This window comes from Pinus tabuliformis, chromosome 3_2, assembly GCF_031772625.1.
Source record: "Pinus tabuliformis cultivar Carrire ecotype Pingquan chromosome 3_2, CPIR1, whole genome shotgun sequence".
Classification (NCBI taxonomy): Eukaryota; Viridiplantae; Streptophyta; class Pinopsida; order Pinales; family Pinaceae; genus Pinus; species Pinus tabuliformis.
Window position 1 is genome coordinate 1,276,587,490 of NC_142302.1, and position 20,109 is coordinate 1,276,607,598.

At 40.3% G+C, this 20,109-nt stretch overlaps 1 protein-coding gene across 6 annotated transcripts in view; it reads left to right on the plus strand.

Annotated features, from left to right (window-relative positions):
- LOC149185398 (uncharacterized) overlaps nucleotides 1–20,109 on the plus strand; it is a 147,213-nt gene that overhangs the window by 70,206 nt on the left and 56,898 nt on the right. For all 6 annotated transcript variants that reach the window (XM_089419095.1, XM_089419091.1, XM_089419090.1 and 3 more), the window contains 2 exons: nucleotides 19,352–19,434; nucleotides 19,603–19,801. In XM_089419095.1, coding sequence (XP_089275221.1) covers nucleotides 19,352–19,434; nucleotides 19,603–19,801 — 282 coding nt within the window. The remainder of the gene's footprint in view (nucleotides 1–19,351; nucleotides 19,435–19,602; nucleotides 19,802–20,109) is intronic.

Sequence of the window (20,109 nt, forward strand, 5' to 3'; positions counted from 1 at the left end):
CACACTGCCTGCCCAATCAACATTCGAATAATCATGCAGTTTCATATTTCCGACAGTGTATCTCAATCCATGAGAGATTGTGCCTCGAAGATATCTTAGAAGATTATTAGCACCAATCTAGTGAGGCTCAACCAAATATGAGCTCACCGTGCTAACTGCAAAACATATGTCTGGATGAAAGTTCACCAAGAACATCAACGCGAATGAGTTTGTGAAACTTAGAGGCATTTCCCAAATCTGGTCCAACATCACTACCATATAACTTCTGAAAGTTAAGATCCTCGAGGTAGTCATGGGCTTGCAGTTTACCATTCCACATTCGGAATCCAACTCCCTCTTACTTCTGCAAGTGAGAGGGTCTGCACCTGTTTGAAATAGGTCGTCCTTAGAAGGTGCTGGTATGAGAGGTCTATCATCCACAACCTTCAAACAATGGTTTGGATCGGCTTCACTCTTAGTGAATCTCAGCTTCATCTGACAGCTATCAATCCTCTCATACTACGCCCGGGGAATTTTTCTTCAAGCCATAGAGGGCTTTCTTCCATCTGCATAAGTGAGATTCTTGATCATGAATCTCAAACCCCTCGGGTTGTTCCAAACCTGTGGACCTGCTACATGAGGGGAATGGTCCCCTTGTAAGATTTTCCTTTGGTACATCTCAGACATGTACTTTCATGCTCTTTTTGAATTCAAGGATCCCTGTCACCATCTAACTCACAGACCTCCAGTGCTATGTGTCAATGGACATGGTCCCCAGTGGACTTCCTGCAACTTGATACAAATTGCCAACCCTGAACCCATGAGAAAAAGCATCTTCGAAAATTCTATTTTTTAACACGTACCTTTCCATCGATGAATGCCATCCTGAAACCTTTGACTTCCATTTCCGAGATGGACGCCAGGTTCTTCTTGCGACTAGGTACATAAAAGAGATTCTTGTAAATGAATAGAGTTACCTTCATTCAATTGAGGGGTAACATTCCCTACACCCTTTCCGGGATAGGTGGCATCGACTTCAAGTATAATCCCACAGTTGTTTCCGTCTCTAACAAATTCGAGAGAGCACCCTTCTATTCGATGAGGTGCCTTGAAGCACTACGATCAATAAGCCAGATTCCCAAAGAATCTAAAGGAGAGGGCCAATACAAGATAACACTTCATCTTATTAGAAACAACATTTGATTCTTCATACTTGGGGTTCCTTGCTTTCTCTAAAGAGTCGGTCGTTTCCTTGATGACCTGCATTACCTGTCATTCCTCTAATCATTGAAGATGTCCCTGGAATGATTGTTATCATCATCAAGTGATGTGTCCCTACCTCAGGCACTCCTTTGCATAATGGCCGAATTTATTACAACCAAGGCATCTGCCTTTCCTTCCACACTTAGATCCGAACTTCCCATTGAAGTGGTCTTTAGGTAGGCTATCAAAAACTTCCGTTGTGCCATTCTGATAATATTCTCTGCTTCGACTTCACCCTCGGTGAATTTGAAGAGGGATGAGGAATCCACTGATCCTTTTGTCCTTTCCCAACTGTGTTTGGTGATTGCTCTTTCAATCTTGCTTGGGCATTGTCTTCACCTTAGCTTCGATACCATGTTAACTTTAGGTATGTTCTATGCTTAGAGCAATTTATTTCAATTTTCACAGTTAGCTCAATATCTTTTCCAGATTAGCAATCATATCAGCATTAAAGTAAACTGCAGATAGAACATAAACATAAATCGCAGAATACAAGCCAAGACAAGAGGACACGAGATGTGGTGCTAGCCAGGGACAAACCCCAATGTGGGGAAACCCTTGATCAATTCTTCTTCTATGTTCTTCAATAGTTCAGCAGAGAGAGAGAGAGATAGTACATTTACCTCAGAAGTCAACATTTTGACTTTCTAGATAAGAGAATAGATCATCTCTACATGAGATTAGTTGAAGACATGCTGCTTCAACTGATTCTCCAAGGTGACTCCTTCACCTATCATTGTGCTGCATCTCGTCCATGTGCTGCACCTCACCATGCTGCACCCATCATTACTATTCTGCATCTCATCATGCTTTACCAATCATGACTGTACCCATAACTGTACTGCATCATGTACCTTTGTTGTCCCAATGTGCTTGCTGCACCAGGCTTGCCACCATGTGCTTGCTGCACCTTGCTTAACATACTGTCCCTAGCATGCTTGTTGTCCTTAGCATGCTTCTTGTTGCATGCTAGCTGTCCCTTACATGCTAGCTGTAACATTGCATGCTTGGTGTATTTGTTGCTAAGTACCATACAATTGTCCCAATATTAGTTAGCTTTCACTTGCATGCTGCTCTCCTTCGGAGACAGATGCTTCAGCTATTCCGGCAGTGCCGACTGTTCCCGACTGTTCCGATAGTTCTCGACAGTTCCGGCTGTTCTCAACAGTTTCGGCGGTTCCGACAATTCCAGTAGTTCTTGGTAGTTTTGGCTTCTGCCCTCTGCGTCAGCTTTCCTGGTAGTTCTGGCAGTTCCTGGTAGTTCCGGCTTCTACCCTTTGCGTCAGCATTCCCGGCAGTTCCGGTTTCTGCCCTCTGCGTCAGCTTTCTCGGCTGTTCTAGCAGTTCCCAACAATTCCGTCTGTTTTGGGTTCTGTCCTCTGCGTCAGCTTTCCCAACTATTTCGGCAGTTTCAGCTTCTGCCCTCTGCGTCAGCTTTCCCGGCTGTTCCGGCTTCTGCCCTCTGCGTCAGCTTTCCCGGCTATTCCGTAAATTCTCGACAATTCTGACAGTTCTCGGCAGTTCTGGCTTCTGCCCTCTGCATCAGCTTTCTCGGCTGTTCCAGCAGTTCTCAACAATTTCGGCTGTTCCGACTTCTTCCCTCTACGTCAGCTTTCCTGGCTATTTCGGCAGTTCCTGGCAGTTTCGGAAATTCCCGACAGTTCCGACAGTTCCTAGCAATTCTGGCTTTTGCCCTCTGGATTAGGGCAGCGTTATCTCTTACGATCTCTCCTCCTACTAAAACCCAAAGGAAAGTAGAGAGGAAGAGATCCCAAGTGTGTTGAAATGACTTGAAGGCCACCTCTATTTATACTAAAATGTTGAGCACAAGTTGGGTTTATTTGGTTGTTGGCCGACCTTGACGAATTGTCCCATAATACAAATAAATCCATATCTCCATGAATACTTATCGGAATCAGATAATCTTCAGATTAACCCTACACCTCTCAATGACAGGGATCCAAGAAAAATATCAGCTTCCATTAATAAGATGATCCACATGGAGTTTGGCTCTAGTTGCCAATTTTAACACAACAAGACTATTTTCCTTCACTAATGTAACTAAAGAACCAATCGAGTGCTAGTAAAGGAAATTGGGTAAAAATTCCAAAGATCAAAAGTGATGATACTCAAAGGCGATTAACACTCCAACACAATTCAAGCCCCCGCTCCCCCTTCCCGACGATTGAGGGGGAAATGTTTTGCAAAAATGAAAGCAAAAACATGCAAAAGTTTTTAAGAAACTGAGACAAACCTCATAGTAATGACCAAAGGAAATCAAATTTAAGAATTTCTCAAAAAGAAAATTCAAAACACCCAATCAAATTGACAGAGACTCTATAAGACTATAAACAAGCTTAAGAAATCATAAAAAAAAAATTGGACTTAAATTAGAGAAGCCCTAGTTTTTTCAAAAAATTTACAGGGTTGCGCAAGTCCTTAGTTTGATTCAGTGCGCATATGCACTGGTGCTAAGGACTAAGTGTGCAAATATGCACTCTGTTGCTAAAGATAAAATGCACAGTGCGAGAAATTTTTAGAAAAAATAAAAATAAAAATAAAGGTCTCAAACCAGAAATTTCAATTCTTAAAAGGGTCTAAAGGTGTCAAGGGTCATAGCAAGACACAATGGAGAACTCTCGTTCCCCGATATGGTCGCCAATTTATTAGGCAGACAAATCACTTCTTGCAGACAAGAAGGATCTCCCTAGATTTCCAACAAAACCTAGTAACAAACATCAAAAGAATTGCTACCTTTCCTTAGCCTATAACTGAAACATGAAACATGTAGTACGCGAAGAATCACTTACCTATTAGCGATGTGCTTGTAGAAGTCCTTTCAGTGCTTTCCACAACCATATTTTCCTCAATGCCTTAGAGGCTTTCCTAATGCTTTCCACAACTTCTCCATGATGCTCCAAAAGAGATCTGCATAGACAAAAACATTCAAAGGGATCAAAGCATCTCGCATATAAAATCAAAGGTAAATGAAATCCCTAACTTAACATACAACATATCAGTTATAAACCATACGAGTGACCAAGGAATCTCGCAAATAACATCAAAATAGACGCAATTAGGAAATAACAACTACTTTATATTAAATTAAAAGGAGAACAAGCTTACAACCTGGTTGCCTTGATGTCACAAGCCTCTTCCAATGGTCTCCGTTCCTTCCCTTGATGACAAGCCTTCAAACCCAAAATCAGTAGCATAAGTTTACAAATCCAAGTCTCCCTCATCCTCTAATTTTGTGCTCAATTTATAGGCAAGAGGAGGAGGTTTCTGGTTCCTCTTCTCAAGGGGTATGATGCTTAAGAGGAGGAGATTAGTTCTATAAACCAAGGGATGAGGCGCAAGTATGTAGTAGTTCGAGGTTTGTAATTTGGATAAGATTCCTCCATCAAAGCTTCTAGAACTTGCTTTTTTATTTTTACTTGTGTGAATAGGATTACGTAGTTTATAGTGGAAGATAGTGTGCAGAATTGCGTAGGCCACAATGGTAAAAACTGCACATGCACAGGTAACGGCTAGGAAAACTATGCAAATGCTCAAAAATGCTTTTTAAGCAGAGCAATCCAAAATTCCTTTTGTCCCTGGTATTGTTTTACTTCAAGCTTCATAGGGGATTCACTTGAGACACTCATTGGATGGCGAGAGATCTAAATCGACAGTCATGGTGACAAAATTTAGTGTAACAGTGTTTCCCAAGCTTATCTCGCAAATTTTTTTATGGGTTTTGGAGATCTCATGTTCCCTAGCCTCTTAGCATCATTTGAAACTAGAACACTTGTTTGATGCTACCATATCCATCAAAAACTAACAAAATATGGCTAGAGCAATAAGTGGAGGATCTTGACATCATGTTGTGTGTTGATCATATAGGGTTGTGTTATTGCTCAAATCGCAGGGAACCTAAGGGGATCCCTAAAGGGCAAATGCTAGGCCAAGGGGAACATATGGAGACTTAGCCCCCTGTCATTTCAGCGAATGCTCCCTTCTATTTACGAACTTTCACCGATGGGAGCAGACCCAATATGTATGGAGTCACTAATGAAGGATAAGTCAATGGATATGAGTGACCCAAATAACCCTTTTCCCAGAATGTGAAGAATAAATATTTCTTGCTTTCTAAGCAAGGTACTATGTAATCTAGGGAAAGGAAGAGAGGATTTGAGGGTTGGTTTTATGGGATAAGACTTGTGAAGGAGTTCCCCAATCCCTAAAATCCTTGTTAGAATTGGTATCTCAGATGGTTCTTTAAGAATGGTCTTTTAAAGGAGCAGAACCACACGGGGCCAAGTGGACCTAGTCTAGGGTATGAGGAAGGGATGTAACAACCAATGATATTCTGACCCTAGACAAGGTGGAGAGAGGATCAAAGAAAGAATTTCATTCAAAGACGATGTTTTGACCCTAGGAGGTACTAGCTTTGCGGATGGCAGGGCAAGTTTTGGTCTCGGAGCTAGGGCTTGGTTTTTCTCCCAACTCTACCGTCAGAATGCCTTCAAAATTGGATGAGAGCTAGAGAAAAGGCTAGTGCATTCCAAAATTCCTTTTGTCCCTGGTATTGTTTTACTTCAAGCTTCATAGGGGATTCACTTGAGACACTCATTTGATGGCGAGAGATCAAAATCGACAGTCATGGTGACAATATTTAGTGTAACAGTGTTTCCCAAGCTTATCTCGCAAATTTTTTTATGGGTTTTGGAGATCTCATGTTCCCTAGCCTCTTAGCATCATTTGAAACTAGAACACTTGTTTGATGCTACCATATCCATCAAAAACTAACAAAATATGGCTAGAGCAATAAGTGGAGGATCTTGACATCATGTTGTGTGTTGATCATATAGGGTTGTGTTATTGCTCAAACTTGCAGGGAACCTAAGGGGATCCCTAAAGGGCAAATGCTAGGCCAAGGGAAACATATGGAGACTTAGCCCCCTGTCATTTCAGCGAAGGCTCCCTTCTATTTACAAACTTTCACCGATGGGAGGAGACCCAGTATGTATGGAGTCACTAATGAAGGATAAGTCAATGGATATGAGTGACCCAAATAACCCTTTTCCCAGAATGTGAAGAATAAATATTTCTTGCTTTCTAAGCAAAGTACTATGTAATCTAGGGAAAGGAAGAGAGGATTTGAGGGTTGGTTTTATGGGATAAGAATTGTGAAGGAGTTCCCCAATCCCTAAAATCCTTGTTAGAATTGATATCCTGGATGGTTATGGAAGAATGGCCTTTTAAAGGAGCGGGACCACACGGGGCCAAGTGGACCTAGTCTAGGGTTTGAGGAAGGGATGTAACAACCAATGATATACTTACCCTAGACAAGGTGGAGAGAGGATCAAAGATAGAATTTCACTCAAAGATGTTTTGACCCTAGGAGGTATTAGCCTTGGGGATGGCACGACAAGTTTTGGTTCCAGATCTAGGGCTTGACTTTTCTCCCAACTCCACCATTAGAATGTCTTCAAAATTGGATGAGAGCTAGAGGAAAGGCTAGTGCAATAGGCCTTGGGAGATCGAATTTTTTTGATTGTTAGCTTGTCAGGAAATTGATGCCCTAGGCACCCCAATGTGGCTAGACTTGGGAGGAGGTAAAAGAATAAGAGTTTTGGTGACCACTCTTGGTAGATCACTGTCTTAATCCTTGGGAGAATGGAGTCTTTGTTGATTATGTGTAATATTTCTTAGTTCCTTGTCAAGGAGGCCTCAAGATTACTTCACAAATCCTTTAGGTCAAGTGAAAGCAACCTTGCAACTTTTACACTTCAATGTGCAAGAGGAATGACTTATCAAGATCAAATTTTATCTTAGGAGGTTTCACTCACACTACATGGCCCATACATGGAGAGAACGCTATAATAGAGACGCATTCCACAATATTAAGCAATAAATGCATGTAATAATTAACATTAAAACAACGAAAATCCTAGTGTAGCATATATGACAAAAGTAATAAGAATAACATCAAAATCACGTACTTGCATGTAGTAGAGTATATCCAACCATTCACAAATGACAATAGAGAAGCTCCAAGAGAAGATAGACCAATAACCATACATCAAAACTCATCCATAAAAGCTCCAATTCATCCTCCAGAAAAAAGTGCGAAATTCTCTAAAGACGAGAGAGATCTAATCCAAAGTGATGATGAGAAAATGAGCTCGTCTCACTTGTATTTATACACAACTTAGGAGTTCGAATTAGCCTCCTTGGCCTACATAAGCCCCAAAAATAAAATAATGTTTTAATAATACAACTTCTGGGGACAAACCCACTAAACTAGCTCATTAATGAAAAAGTAAGTCTCTCAAGAGGTCAAATAATAATCTATGCATGTTGTAGGGTCCTCTAAGATGCCGGTCCATGGGTGCCACAATGAAGAATAGGACCTGTTGTTCCTACCGCCTACACCTACCTACAAGTCAGTGAGAAAATGCCTTCAACCCCACAAGGTATGGTTGGTGGCAGGGAACTAGGAGAAAGTGTTGTCACACTGAATCCCTTCTCTCTCGATTTAATCTATCTCCTAGGTTAGCTTGTGGGGGGTGGTCCCTAAATGGAAAACTAAGTTAAAGAAACGCGAGGTTCTAGGAGAGGTGTTAAAGTAAAAGTGGATTACTTCTAAGAATTATGAACAAAATATGATATGAGCAATAAAAATTATTAACATGATAAAACCGTAAAACCAATGCCTTAAGATAAATTGCTCAACATAAATGAAAGATACATTTGCTCAAAACAAAAGTAGAATGTTTCTAACAATGAAAGCAAAGCAATCCTGAAATGGAAACATAGATGTTAGCACGATAATTGATACAAGATATAAAATGCTTTCAAAATATATTCAAAGCCTAAATCAAAGCATATAGAGATATCTTGCAAAAGGAAAAACAATTAGTGTTCTACTTGTGAAAATTCCTAGACTCAAAGGAACTCCTACTGCAACAAATCTGAATCTACTTCACCTTCTTGATTTTCTTTGAATTACATTCATCAAGTTATTCTTCTAAATACTGAAACAAATTACTTCTGCAGCCTACAGTAATTAAATATTTGATTTCATGAAACAAAAAACAGAACAAAGAATAAGATACATAGGACACACTTATTTTTGGACACAATAGTCCCTGGAAAAACCCAATGCGGGAAAACCGGTGCAACAATTTTGAGGGTTTATTATTATGCAGGATAAATATTTGAATACATATCTAGGATGCTCATCTAGAAATCCTTTACAGAGAAAATATTGGCGGAAAATCTGAGTGAGTTTTACCTAACTTCACCCAGCAGAATTCCGGCTGATCCGACACAAGGTTGGCAAACCCCGACTATTTTTGCGTCACCTCTTCTGCCCTTTGCGTTAGCTTTCCTCGCTGTTCTGGCAGTTCTCGGCAGTGCCGGCTTCTGCCCTCTTTGTTAGCTTTCCCGACTGTTCCGTCAGTTCCCGACAGTTTTGGCTGTTCCCGGCAATTCCCGCTTCTACCCTCTGCGTCAGCTTTCCCGGCTGTTCCAACAGTTCCTAGCAGTTTCGGCTGTTCTTGGCAATTTCGGCTTCTGCTCTCTACGTCAGCTTTCTCGGCTGTTCTGACAGTGCTCGGCTGTTCTGACAGTACCCAACAGTTCCGTTTGTCCTCGACAGTTCCGGCTGTCCCCGACAGTTCCGGCTTCTGCCCTCTGTGTCAGCTCTCCCGATTGTTTCGGTAGTTCTGGATTCTACGTGACAGACAACTTTTCTGCGTCAGCTCTCTGGCTACTGCGCTGCCTCTCTGCAAGCTCTCTCCGCTTCTCTGTCAGTGTTCTCCAGAAAGTCCTTCTGGATTCTCACTGCCCCTCTGCTGCAGAATGATCACTTAGTTCGAATTTATCAGCTTCCTAGCCGAAAAACCCGAACTCTATATCAATTCTCTCCCTCTGTGTGTGTTTCTAAATGAACCCCAAGCCTCCATTTTATACTTTTCCTGTTGAGTCTTCAACCACCGAGATTAAGTCTTTAATCAACGACTAAGATTAAAAGATGACTTGATCCACTTTCTAGATCATTCTCACCCATATTTTGATTAATACTCATTAATATTTTTAATTTTCCTAAATTTAGACTTATGAACCCCATTAAAAATATCAATTATTTTAATAAATTACATTCAGGGTGGAATTTCACGAAATGGTTTCTGGGTTCTTTATAACTCGTGCTTTAGCCTCTACACCAATTTTCAAGGCTAGAGCACTTCCGATGCTACCAAAAATTAACACTACATGCAAAAGGAAAATGCAATAATGCTTGCCAACATAGAATACTCAACAATTGCAAGTAAAACCATAAGATCTATCAGTATGAGATGCACTTTTACTAGATTTGGATGCAATTAGTCTTGGTTATTTTAATCTAAAATGCCTAATCTAAGTGACAAGTCCTCCTTTTGAGCTTTTACGAAAGAGTAAAGATTGGGGTGACTAAGAAAGAGGGCACGAGCGCATGAAGGTGTCATTAGCGATACCCGTCCCCTGAGTCTTACGAGCTAGCGTGTGCCTTCGTTCCTACAAGGAGACAAACCACCTTCATAACTGTAGGGTCACACGCTTTTACCTTACTTCGTACCAGATAGAAAAACTTTCCAAGTAAGATTTTTTTTCCTATACTTTCTATCAACCAAGCTTATGCTTGGAGGTTAATTTTAGCGAGGATGCAACTATACCAAAATGCCTAATATCGTATTCAAATAAGTTTTCCAAATAGAGATTTGCAATGCATTCAATATAATAGAAATAGTGCTCAAAGTGAATTGCAAAATGTAAACTCAATTGGAAAAGGAAATTAGCTTGCACATGACTTAAGTAAGATTACTAAATGCTTTGATTTAAGAAAATGGAAATGTGCTAAAAAAGATAACTTGGATAGTTGTTCAAGGTAATGCAAGATACATAAGTTTCATGAACATATAAGATTGTAAGTTACTCAAAATAATTGCTTTGACAAATGATAAACCAATAACCAACTAAAGCAATGGAGCTTGAAATTTATGTGCTTGCAAAATGAGCAAATAACTCAAATAAATGATCATGTAAACAATGAGCCTATTGTGATGCCAACATGAAGCAAATGGGTAAACTTTGCTACATGAAATTAGATGCCTTGCATAAAATTGCTTCCAAAAGTAAGATTTAAAATTTGTATTTGAAAGCTAAACTTGAAATGGCAAAGCATGAAAATAAGTAACAAAAGGCAAATTCAGAAAATTAGCTTGTGAAGGTGGTGGTGTGTTAATTTTAAAGCATGTAAGATAAAAAACTTATAAAACAAGCTCAAAATCAAACCACCCACATGTTCTTCTTTTTGCCAAAAGGAGAAAATGATGCCTTGGGTGAAAATCGAAGTTCCTACAAGAAAAACTAAGCTTTTATTAGATGTTACAAGATGAAAAACTTTGAAGAGGTCTCATGTCAATTTTCAAGAGTAGTCTTTAAAATTAATAGGGCTTCTCAAACTCTAGATTTCCTTCTTGAAATTCAAATTCAGAAAATGAAGTATAATGAGAAATCTTTCAAGATTGAAGAAGTTAAGTGTCTGTTGGTGCCCCAAAGCTTGGCCTCTAAAGGTGAATGAAATGTTGCACAAAACAAAGAGTCAATCCTCCTCAAAGCCTACGGCTTTATCAAATAATAACCCTCTTCTTTATCCACGGCCTCCTAAAAAATATCAACTTTGAAAGGGTAGAGAGGTCCTACAAAAGTGTTAGTGTGATCCTTCCTTGATGCTCTATCACCAACACTCTACCTATGGGTTGCAAGATCAAGAAACAAATTATTGTAGAGAGAATATGAAAACAATTAGATAAAATACAAATAATGTACAAGAAACCAAATCAAGTGATGGGAGTAAACCCTATCACTTGGTTTAGTTTAGAAAATCTCTCAAATGGCTAATATGAATCAATAAAGCATTATGTCATTTTTTTTTTAAATAATTGTTTGTATACAAGCTATGCTAAACGAATCTCTGCAAGACACTTTTCGTAAGATAAATTAAGTGAATCCAAATAACAAATGAGAGTTCCTTTGAACGATGCTCTAAGAGTGGGTTGGTCTTCCAAAGACTTCTCCTCACGCTTGATCCAAGAAAAAATCCTCTACAATACTTAAATCAAACATTAGTCCATATAGATTTAGGTAAACAAACAATGAATTGAAAGTTTTGGAAATTACTTTGAAAAGAAATTAGAACTTTCAAACTTTAGAGCCTACTTTCAAATCAAATGCTAATACAAGATAGCTTTGCACTAGCAAATTTACAAGAATATATGGAAAATGAGATAATTCAAAGCATAGAAAGATTATACCAATAGCTCACAATGCACCATGCTTCAAAGGAAGAACACCCATGAATGGACTCCCAAAGTCTTTTTATTGATATTCATGAAAAATGTACAAGGTAACAATGCTTCCGCAAACACAGCGCTAGTAGATAATTATACAATATGAGAGCCCATGGCTCTATCATATAGAGAGTTGGGAGCAAATCCCAATGTAGAGTGATTAAACAAGTGGCATGAGGTGACAATACCAAAGAGAAATTCAAATTTGTTGAATGGAGCTCCAATGACAAGTGTAAAAATCGATTTATGGCAAGTGGACATCATTTTCATCTTCTCTTGTGTGCCAAATTTGAATTTTAAGATGGAATGACAAGTGTAGATGGGTGGTATAAAACCCATGTGGGGACAATTTTCCACGAAAATCTCCACCAAATATTCTCCTAAATCCTCCCAAATGTGCATTAACTTTACAAATTTGAATTTCCAAGTAAGCAACTGTAATATTCCTAATTAGCCCCAACTAATTGGAATATTCGATTTTGCCAAATTTTGCCTTCTATAGTTATTTTGTAAATAAAAAAGTGAGAAAGGGGGGACATAACTCACTTTTAGAATAAAAGTCACTTCCTAGTAGCACAACGTTGTGACTTAAAGGGAGAGCCAAGGGGGCAAAAGGGGGACGCAGAAATGGAGCCCATGCAGACACATGGAGGGATTGCGCAGGAGGGGAGGAACACGTGGCAAAAGGGGAATCACGCAGGAGAAGGTGAGCATTGGGATTGAGAGAGGCAGAAGCTATAAAAGAGAGAGGAGCCCCCTCATTTTGATCATTCGGTTATGTGCATTTGTGATAGTCGTTTTGGCTTAGAGTACGCTAGCTATTTAGCTAGTCTACAGCACTGTTTAGTGCATTGAGTGCAATGTTGCACGAAGCGGGAGCGTTTTTTGGAAGCGGGGACGCCGAAGCGTCATTTTCCAAAAATCTAGGAAGCGAAGCGTCCGCGGAAGCGTCTGCTATATATATATATATTTTTTATATTTTTTTGCATTTATACTCAAAACAAACATCCCAAATACCAAATTAATTGTAGAAGACATGAAAACATGCATATTTTTGCATAAATCAAGATAGATATAACATCCATTGTACATTAATGATCTAGAATCTAGATTCTTCTCCTCTTGTCTAGCCTTTGCCTCTACCTCGATTGTCTAGGGATATTAGTCAACATTGCCCAATTTTGATCAAACTACCTAATTCAAGACTTAAAATATGGTAGAAAAAGCTTAACATGTTTGATCGATGATTTTGACTTGATTGAAAGGTAATTTTTTGCTAAGGGCGTGCCGCGTGACAAAGGAGTTCAACAATTAACACCACCAACACCAGGGTACATATAGGGCTTGGTGCTCTTGATTAAATGCTAATCGCATACCTTCATACTTGATATAATCTAATGAAATGCCACAATCCCATTGATCCTGAATACCTGAAAACTGTTAAGTCTGCTGAATTTTGAATAGGATATGAAATTCTATTTTCTCCATATGAAGTCCAATGAGGCTGGAACCACTCTCAAACATTCTGAGTCATTTCATGGTAATGTTAAAAATTTAAGTAAAATGATGAAAATGAAAAATAAAGGAGAATGTCACTTTTACTTTAAGAATTTAACATTACCATGAGGGAGCATCTGCTATATTTATATTTTTTTTTGCTTTCATTTGTCACCCTAACCCAAGGTGGACCCACCCCCAACAAGCAAACTCACCTAAAATTTTAAAAAAAATTGAAAAAAAAACGATTTTCTAAATGTTTTTCCGGAAGCTTTTCTGGAAGCGTATGGAAGCGTCTGGGAAGCGTCTGGGAAGCGTCTGGGAAGCGCCGTACGAAGCGCGCTTCGGAAGCGCCAGCGCTTCCAAATTTCCAGGAAGCGGCTAAAAAATCTGGAAGCGCGCTTCCGGCCAAGCTTCCTAGGCGCTTCCGTACGGGACGCGCTTCGGGGCTTGGAACCGGGGGGGGGCGCTTCGTGCAACACTGATTGAGTGTCTCCGTTCGAAGATCTCACCCTTAGCCCGGGGGGACTTCGAGTGCCTGCTCAGGCAAGGTATTTTCGTTGGCATTTCAGCAGCAGTATCTTCAGCATTTTAGCAGCAGTTTATCAGTGTTCTGGAGAATTGCGCAGCACTGGGAGAGGGACGCAGTTCTTTTTGGGAGCAGTTCTGGACTGAGGGTTTGTGGAGGATTTGAGCCGAGGGATTGAGCAAGAGATCAACTCTTGCATATTGGAGGAGTTTGGCAGAGTTCGGGGCTGAGTTTTGGAGGGTTTTATTCAGTGGCAGCGCAGAGCAGTGAGGAACTGCGCAGAACCCCAAGGGGGTAATTTTCGGGGGTCGGCCATTCCACGAGAGCTTTCTGGGTTTTTCTCGGTTTCTCGAGTAGAGTCCGATTCTAGAGTTTCAACTTTTTTTGAGGAGGGGAGCAGCCCCAAATCCTCGTTTGATTTCTAACAGCAGCAACAGCACAACAGTTTCCCAGCAGCTTGGACGCAGGTCAGAGAAGGGCCATTCCTTTGCTATTCTGAGTGTATTTCTTCACTTGCCTTGTACAAGTAGAGGTGCCATCTTCCTGATCACCTCCTGTACTCATTTTATTACTCAGTATAATAAAATGGCTTAGCATTCTCTGTGCATTTCTTGTGTATCTGCTTATGGTTTATTTGATATATATCGTATCACTTTTATTTGTATCTCTTTGAGCATTCTCGGCTATTATACCACTTGTGTGTTTTTATTATACTCTTAGACAGAGTCTGGAAAGGGCCAGGTAGCCTCCGGATCTTGTCCTTTTTTTTAGAGGCGACATATCTGGTAAATGCCCTCCCAGTCCATCTCTGGTTGGAGTTTGCTTGTGTTTGGGGTATATTCCTGATAAGGGATGTTACAACAACTTTCTCATTTAATGCCATAAATTTGATTTTATTTGAGCACATGTCCTCTCCTTGATTTTAGGAGTCCACATCACCTTGGGACTTCACTTTAACTCCTCCATAATTTTCCACGTCATTTCCACAACATTTAACATGCATGGATATTTATTTTTCTCCATTTATTTAATTTTTGGTTTAATTAATTGCCAGATTTCCTAGTAAACTTAGGAAAAGTGGGGTTTGAGGGTTCAAAACACATTTTTAACCTCTCAAAGTGTGTCATTGTAGAAAGTTAAGGGTGAGAGGTGCAAATTTTATTACTCATACCCCATACAACTTCTCTAGACATCACTTGTTATATTACAAATACAATTTTAATTGCAATTTCCGTAGTGTGGAAAATTTTAAAAATTTAAAAATAACTGCCTAGACCTAACCAAATTCCATGAAATTTTTTGTATGATCTAGTATGGTAATATACATCGACTCTAAACACTATGATGTGTTAGGGGCTCAACCTTCAAACTGTCACCCCGATGTTAGGGTTAAAAGTGAGTGAAAAAACTTAGAAAACTATTTGCCTCTAAAAAAGAAGAGATAATTAACCAAGTAAAAAAACACTCCAAGGTGTACTCATTTGCTGATCAACTCCCAACATCTTAGGTTTGTTATAGATTCAAAACTCATCATTACTAGTATCGCTTGTTACAATTCCCCGCAGGGTGTGGAATTTGGGTACAAGAAAGATGATGAGAAATAGAAGTAGAGTTTAAAAACTCCGTTGAATGATGATATCTGATGGTACAAGTGTCCTTTGGATCATCCTTGGGCATGTAGTCTTCATATAATCATTAGGTGCCACTTCAGTGGTCAATAGGGCCCTCAAAAGCAGTGGACAAGGGGTTGGCCCCTTGTAATAAGCTGTGGTGCTCCAAATGACATGTGGGGGCATGCAAGTGTCCTCATGGGTCTCCAAATAAATTGAATATGCTTGTAGATCGCCTGCAAGGGCTAGGATAATGGTGTGTTGGAATTTCTAAGTCTAACTGTTAGAAATCCTTCATGTACTTTCTGATTTATTTCTGCCTACTTGTTTTGTTTAATTAACAAGTTATTTACCATGTAAATACTGAAGATAAATACAAGTACATGCTCAACATATTACATATCATCAACTGAAGGAAAAACAAGCACACAAGTGGCACCATTGTTTTTGGACTAATGTCCCTTGGAAAACCCAATGCGGGAAAACCGGTGCAGCTATCTAAGGGTTTTATTATTAAGCAGTTTCAGAATACAGTTTGGGTGCCAGAAATGGCTTACCCAACAGAGAATGCCCTTGGCAGTAGTACCTCTCAGTCGGAGACAGATATTAGCCCCAATCTGCCCAACGAAATCTCCCTGCGTCAGCCTCTAGGGTCTGCGTCAGCCTCTCTAGCCCAGCATCAGCCCCTCTGGCCTAGCATCAGCCTATTTGGCCCAGCGTCAGCCTCTCGGGGCCCTGCGTCAGCCTCTGGAGCCTTTGCGTCTCCCACACTAGCCCTCCTCAGGCTCTGCGTCAACCTCTGGAGCCTCTGCATCTCCTACGCTGGCCCTCCTCAGGCTCTACGCAGCTCCTGGCTGCCTCTTCGTGGCCTCTGGCTACTTTTGCGTGGCCTCTAGTTGGCTCTGCATCAACCCTCTCCCAACTTCTGCGTTGATTCTCCCGGTATTATCTCTGCCTCTCTGCTTCTGTATTCACTACCCCTCATCTGTAACTCTGATCACTCCTTCGATTTCCTCAGCAAGCCTTGCCCCAAAAAATTGAATTCTTTATCAACTCGGTGTGTTCTTCAAGTGACCTTCAAGCTTCCTCTTATACTTTTCTCATTGATAATTCAACGACCGAGATTAAGTCCCTAATCAACGACTAAGATTAACTCTGGCTTGATCCATGACTTTTGGACCCTTCTAACATAGTTTTATATTAATTCACATTAATATTTTATTTTCCCTAAGTTTAGACTTAGGGACTCCATTAAAAATATTAATTATTTTAATATCTCCCAAACTGTTTAGAATTTGCCCAAACCATTTATGGGTATTGGAGATTTCGTGTGCTTTTGCCTCTCCACCAATTTTCGTGGATAGAGCACATCCGATGCTACCCCAAATTAACATGGTGTAGGTGATGCCACATCATCATGCAAGTCTTGGATCATCTGCAAAGTGTATGGTGTAGATCTGGGGCCAATTGGGCATGATGGATTAGGTGCATCCTCCTCGTCAAATAAGTGAACCACAAGCAATCTTTGAATAACTGTGGGGATCCATGGAGTGCAATCTACTGTTGTGGAGGCCCATGGCTCTCAACACTCACCCTACATGTGCCAATGTAGCCCTCTGGAGGATCAAGACGCTGTATAAGGAGACCAAACCCTAAATGGAAACCATCTGCAATCCTGCATAAGATCTAATGCGTCTCCTAGCCTTCCATTACAACAAGTCATTGGAGAAATAGAGTAAATGAGCTTACCTAATCATGAACCACAGGTGGAGACTTCATAATAGCCTGCCCTTCCATAATGGGCTCCAGGATGTGCCAATGTTTCCCAAACTCCAAATGGGGTTAACCAAGTACTTTATTAGGTGGTTTCTACTTCTAAAGGAGATAATATTCAAGGTACATCCTTCAAAAGGTGGTGGCATGTGACAGATATGGTGAAAGAAGTAGGGGATGAGAAGGGGCAGCGCTGGGTCACACGCTGGGGTGCAAGGGAAACTAATAAGATGGAAGCCCACACTTGGGTTTATAATGTATAGAAGGGAGAATCGTGGCACATGAGGTGCCCTGGCCTTGATTTTTCCACCCTTCTTTTATGCTTTTTGCCTTTTTATGAATTTTTTTGATTAATTGCTCGGGGCTCAAGGGGTTAGAGCATGATGTATAAGCTATAACAGTGAATTCCCCCTTTTAAGGTGGGGTGGTTCATTGCCCACCAGGGGTTGGGACAATCATGGGTTCTTATATGATGAAGAAGGTTCATAGAACTTGTAGGAACCAAGGTGATGGCCATGGTGATAGGATAGAGCTCATGTATTGGCTTTTTTCCACGTGCTAAATGTATTTGTCCCAACCATATTTTGCATCTTGTGGTACATTTTTCTGTTGAATGTGGCCATATATGCTTTTAACTTTCTTTTCAGCTACATCAACCTCCGGGCTTCATTCCAGGCCATGACCCAAGGTGTGGGCAAGGGGAAGGGGCAAGGTAACCCTATGTGGACCCAGGCGTGAGAAATGATGGATGGGGTAATAATGAATGGAAAGAGGGTAATATAAGCGGATAAAGGAGCGGGACCACGCAACCAAAATCGGGGTTTCTCGTGAAATACCATCCATGGAACCAAATGGTTAATAAAAGAGATCCCACTGGACTAGAATCCAAGGTTAATTCCTAAAAGGGGTCTAGGGGATAGAAGCACTTACCTAGCCCATTCTTTCCGGCAAATCCCCCCATTAATCCATGCCCAGAAGTGTCCATGATAAGCAAACTATGATACTCAATTTTCAAATGACAAGGCATACCTTTAGATTTTGGAGGCTCACCTTCAAACATATGATCATGGTAGATCTACAAGGGACCACATGGCTAGCTTAGGTGGCAGAGAAGTTGGCACAGTGAGCTAGCTGGTGGCTGCAAGGGGCTACTGGTTGCCGGATGAGGACCATCTTGGATAATTTTTTTTCTTCTAGGGATATTACCCACAAAATGGTGTGTAACAGGTTGCTAGTTGGCTAGTTGTCCAAGGAGGAGATTTTTTTTCTTTTTTCTTGTGGGTTAACCACTTTTTGGTGGGGAATATTACCCTTTCATTATAATTGTACTCTGTCTCCTACACACACACACCAAGGAGACCTAGTCTTAGGATCATCTCATCTTTTGTTATACATCGTATTCATTGTAAAAGTAGGTTTCTCCCTCAAAGTGGACTGTAATTATTGGCTTCTTATCATTTTTAAGGTGCATGGTTCATAACATGCTCCTCATAAATTAATCCTTTTATTAAAATACAAATGCTTCAGTGCCACATGGCATCATTCTAAGTAAGGCATTTCTCCTTTAACTTCTTTTCTTGCAATATGTCATGCCCCGGGCCTCTGACAAGGTAGAGTGTTATCATGTTTCTGTTTTAATCTCTTTCCTTGACAATTGTCATGCTCCAGGCATTCTACAATGTAGGATGTTTGCTTCGTTGGGCCCTGTTTGACCTTTACTTTGCCACAAGTCATGCTTTGGACATCTCCTATGGTAGGGCATTCATCTTCTAAGGTTCACTTCTTGCTCACATCATTGTTCCATATGGTTCTAGGCCTTGGTTCAACCAAAGACCATGGCACTTCATGACTGATGCAGCAAATGGTAATGTAAGCCATGTAGCCATGCCTCCAATTATGTGTCAAGTGTGCCGAAATGGCACCTGATGGTGAAATATACCTCCGAAGATTCCTCCATCGAACCAACAATGCCCCTCTACACTTTTGTGCTTGCTTCAGATGATGAATAATGCTTGGTCAAGGTAGAACCTAGTGCATGGCCTCTAAATGTCTCCCCACAACCTGTGACTGCCATTGGACTCCAAGGATCTTCTGCAGTGCTTTATGAGAGATCGAAACCCATGAAAATGTGAAAAAAAATGTTTTTAGGTGGTACCAGATGCATTGTATATAGCAGAGAATTGAAAAATTGTTAAAAATTTACAATGCAAATCTTTTTTGATGTTGCATGTGAAGGTGTATTCTATTTCCCACTTCTTTGGTGTTCAAGTCCTTTTATCAGATGGCCATCTTTTATGCTTACAGTGGATACTATGGATCAGGAAACGGGATGGTTACCTCAGCACATCGCTGCGACTGATCAAGATGGTATTGTGCTAGGTGTTGTTCCACTTTATGTAAAAAGGTATGCTTTGTCATAATCGATAAATCACTTTCTCGAATCTTCTTTTCTAATGGAAATATTGTTTCAAAATTCAGAGCTTGTTAATCTCTTTGAAAATGAAGAGAAATTCAGCACATACTGTTTGCTCACAGAGTACTTCATTTGTTTTGTATTGTTTTTATTTTGCAGCCACTCATATGGTGAATATGTATTTGATCACTCCTGGGCCGATGCTTACTATCGGTTTGGTTCTTCTTACTACCCAAAGCTACAGTGTTGTGTGCCATTTACGCCAGTAACAGGTCAACGGATACTAGTTCGTGATACTTGTTACAAGGATCAGATTTTTGACAAGCTTCTGATTGCCTTGAAGCTACTTACTGATAAGGTATGCTCGGAAGTTGTAACCATGTGATGGCACTGACAAAAAAAAATCTAGAGTATACCCTTGCTTTCTTGAAAGGTCAAAAGAGGCTTAAAACAGAGATGGAATTGAAAGAGGAAATGCAGTAGCTAAGAGAAGCAATCATGTATTGATGTGTGCTAGAAATGGACAAATCATAGAGGTGTATAGCGGAGAGACATTAGTAATTATGACTCATGAGTGAATTGCATATTAGTATTAATTTGTCAAGTGAACTAGGCAGACATTAAAGGTAGATAAATAACGACACAATAAAAGTCTGCATGTTGGAT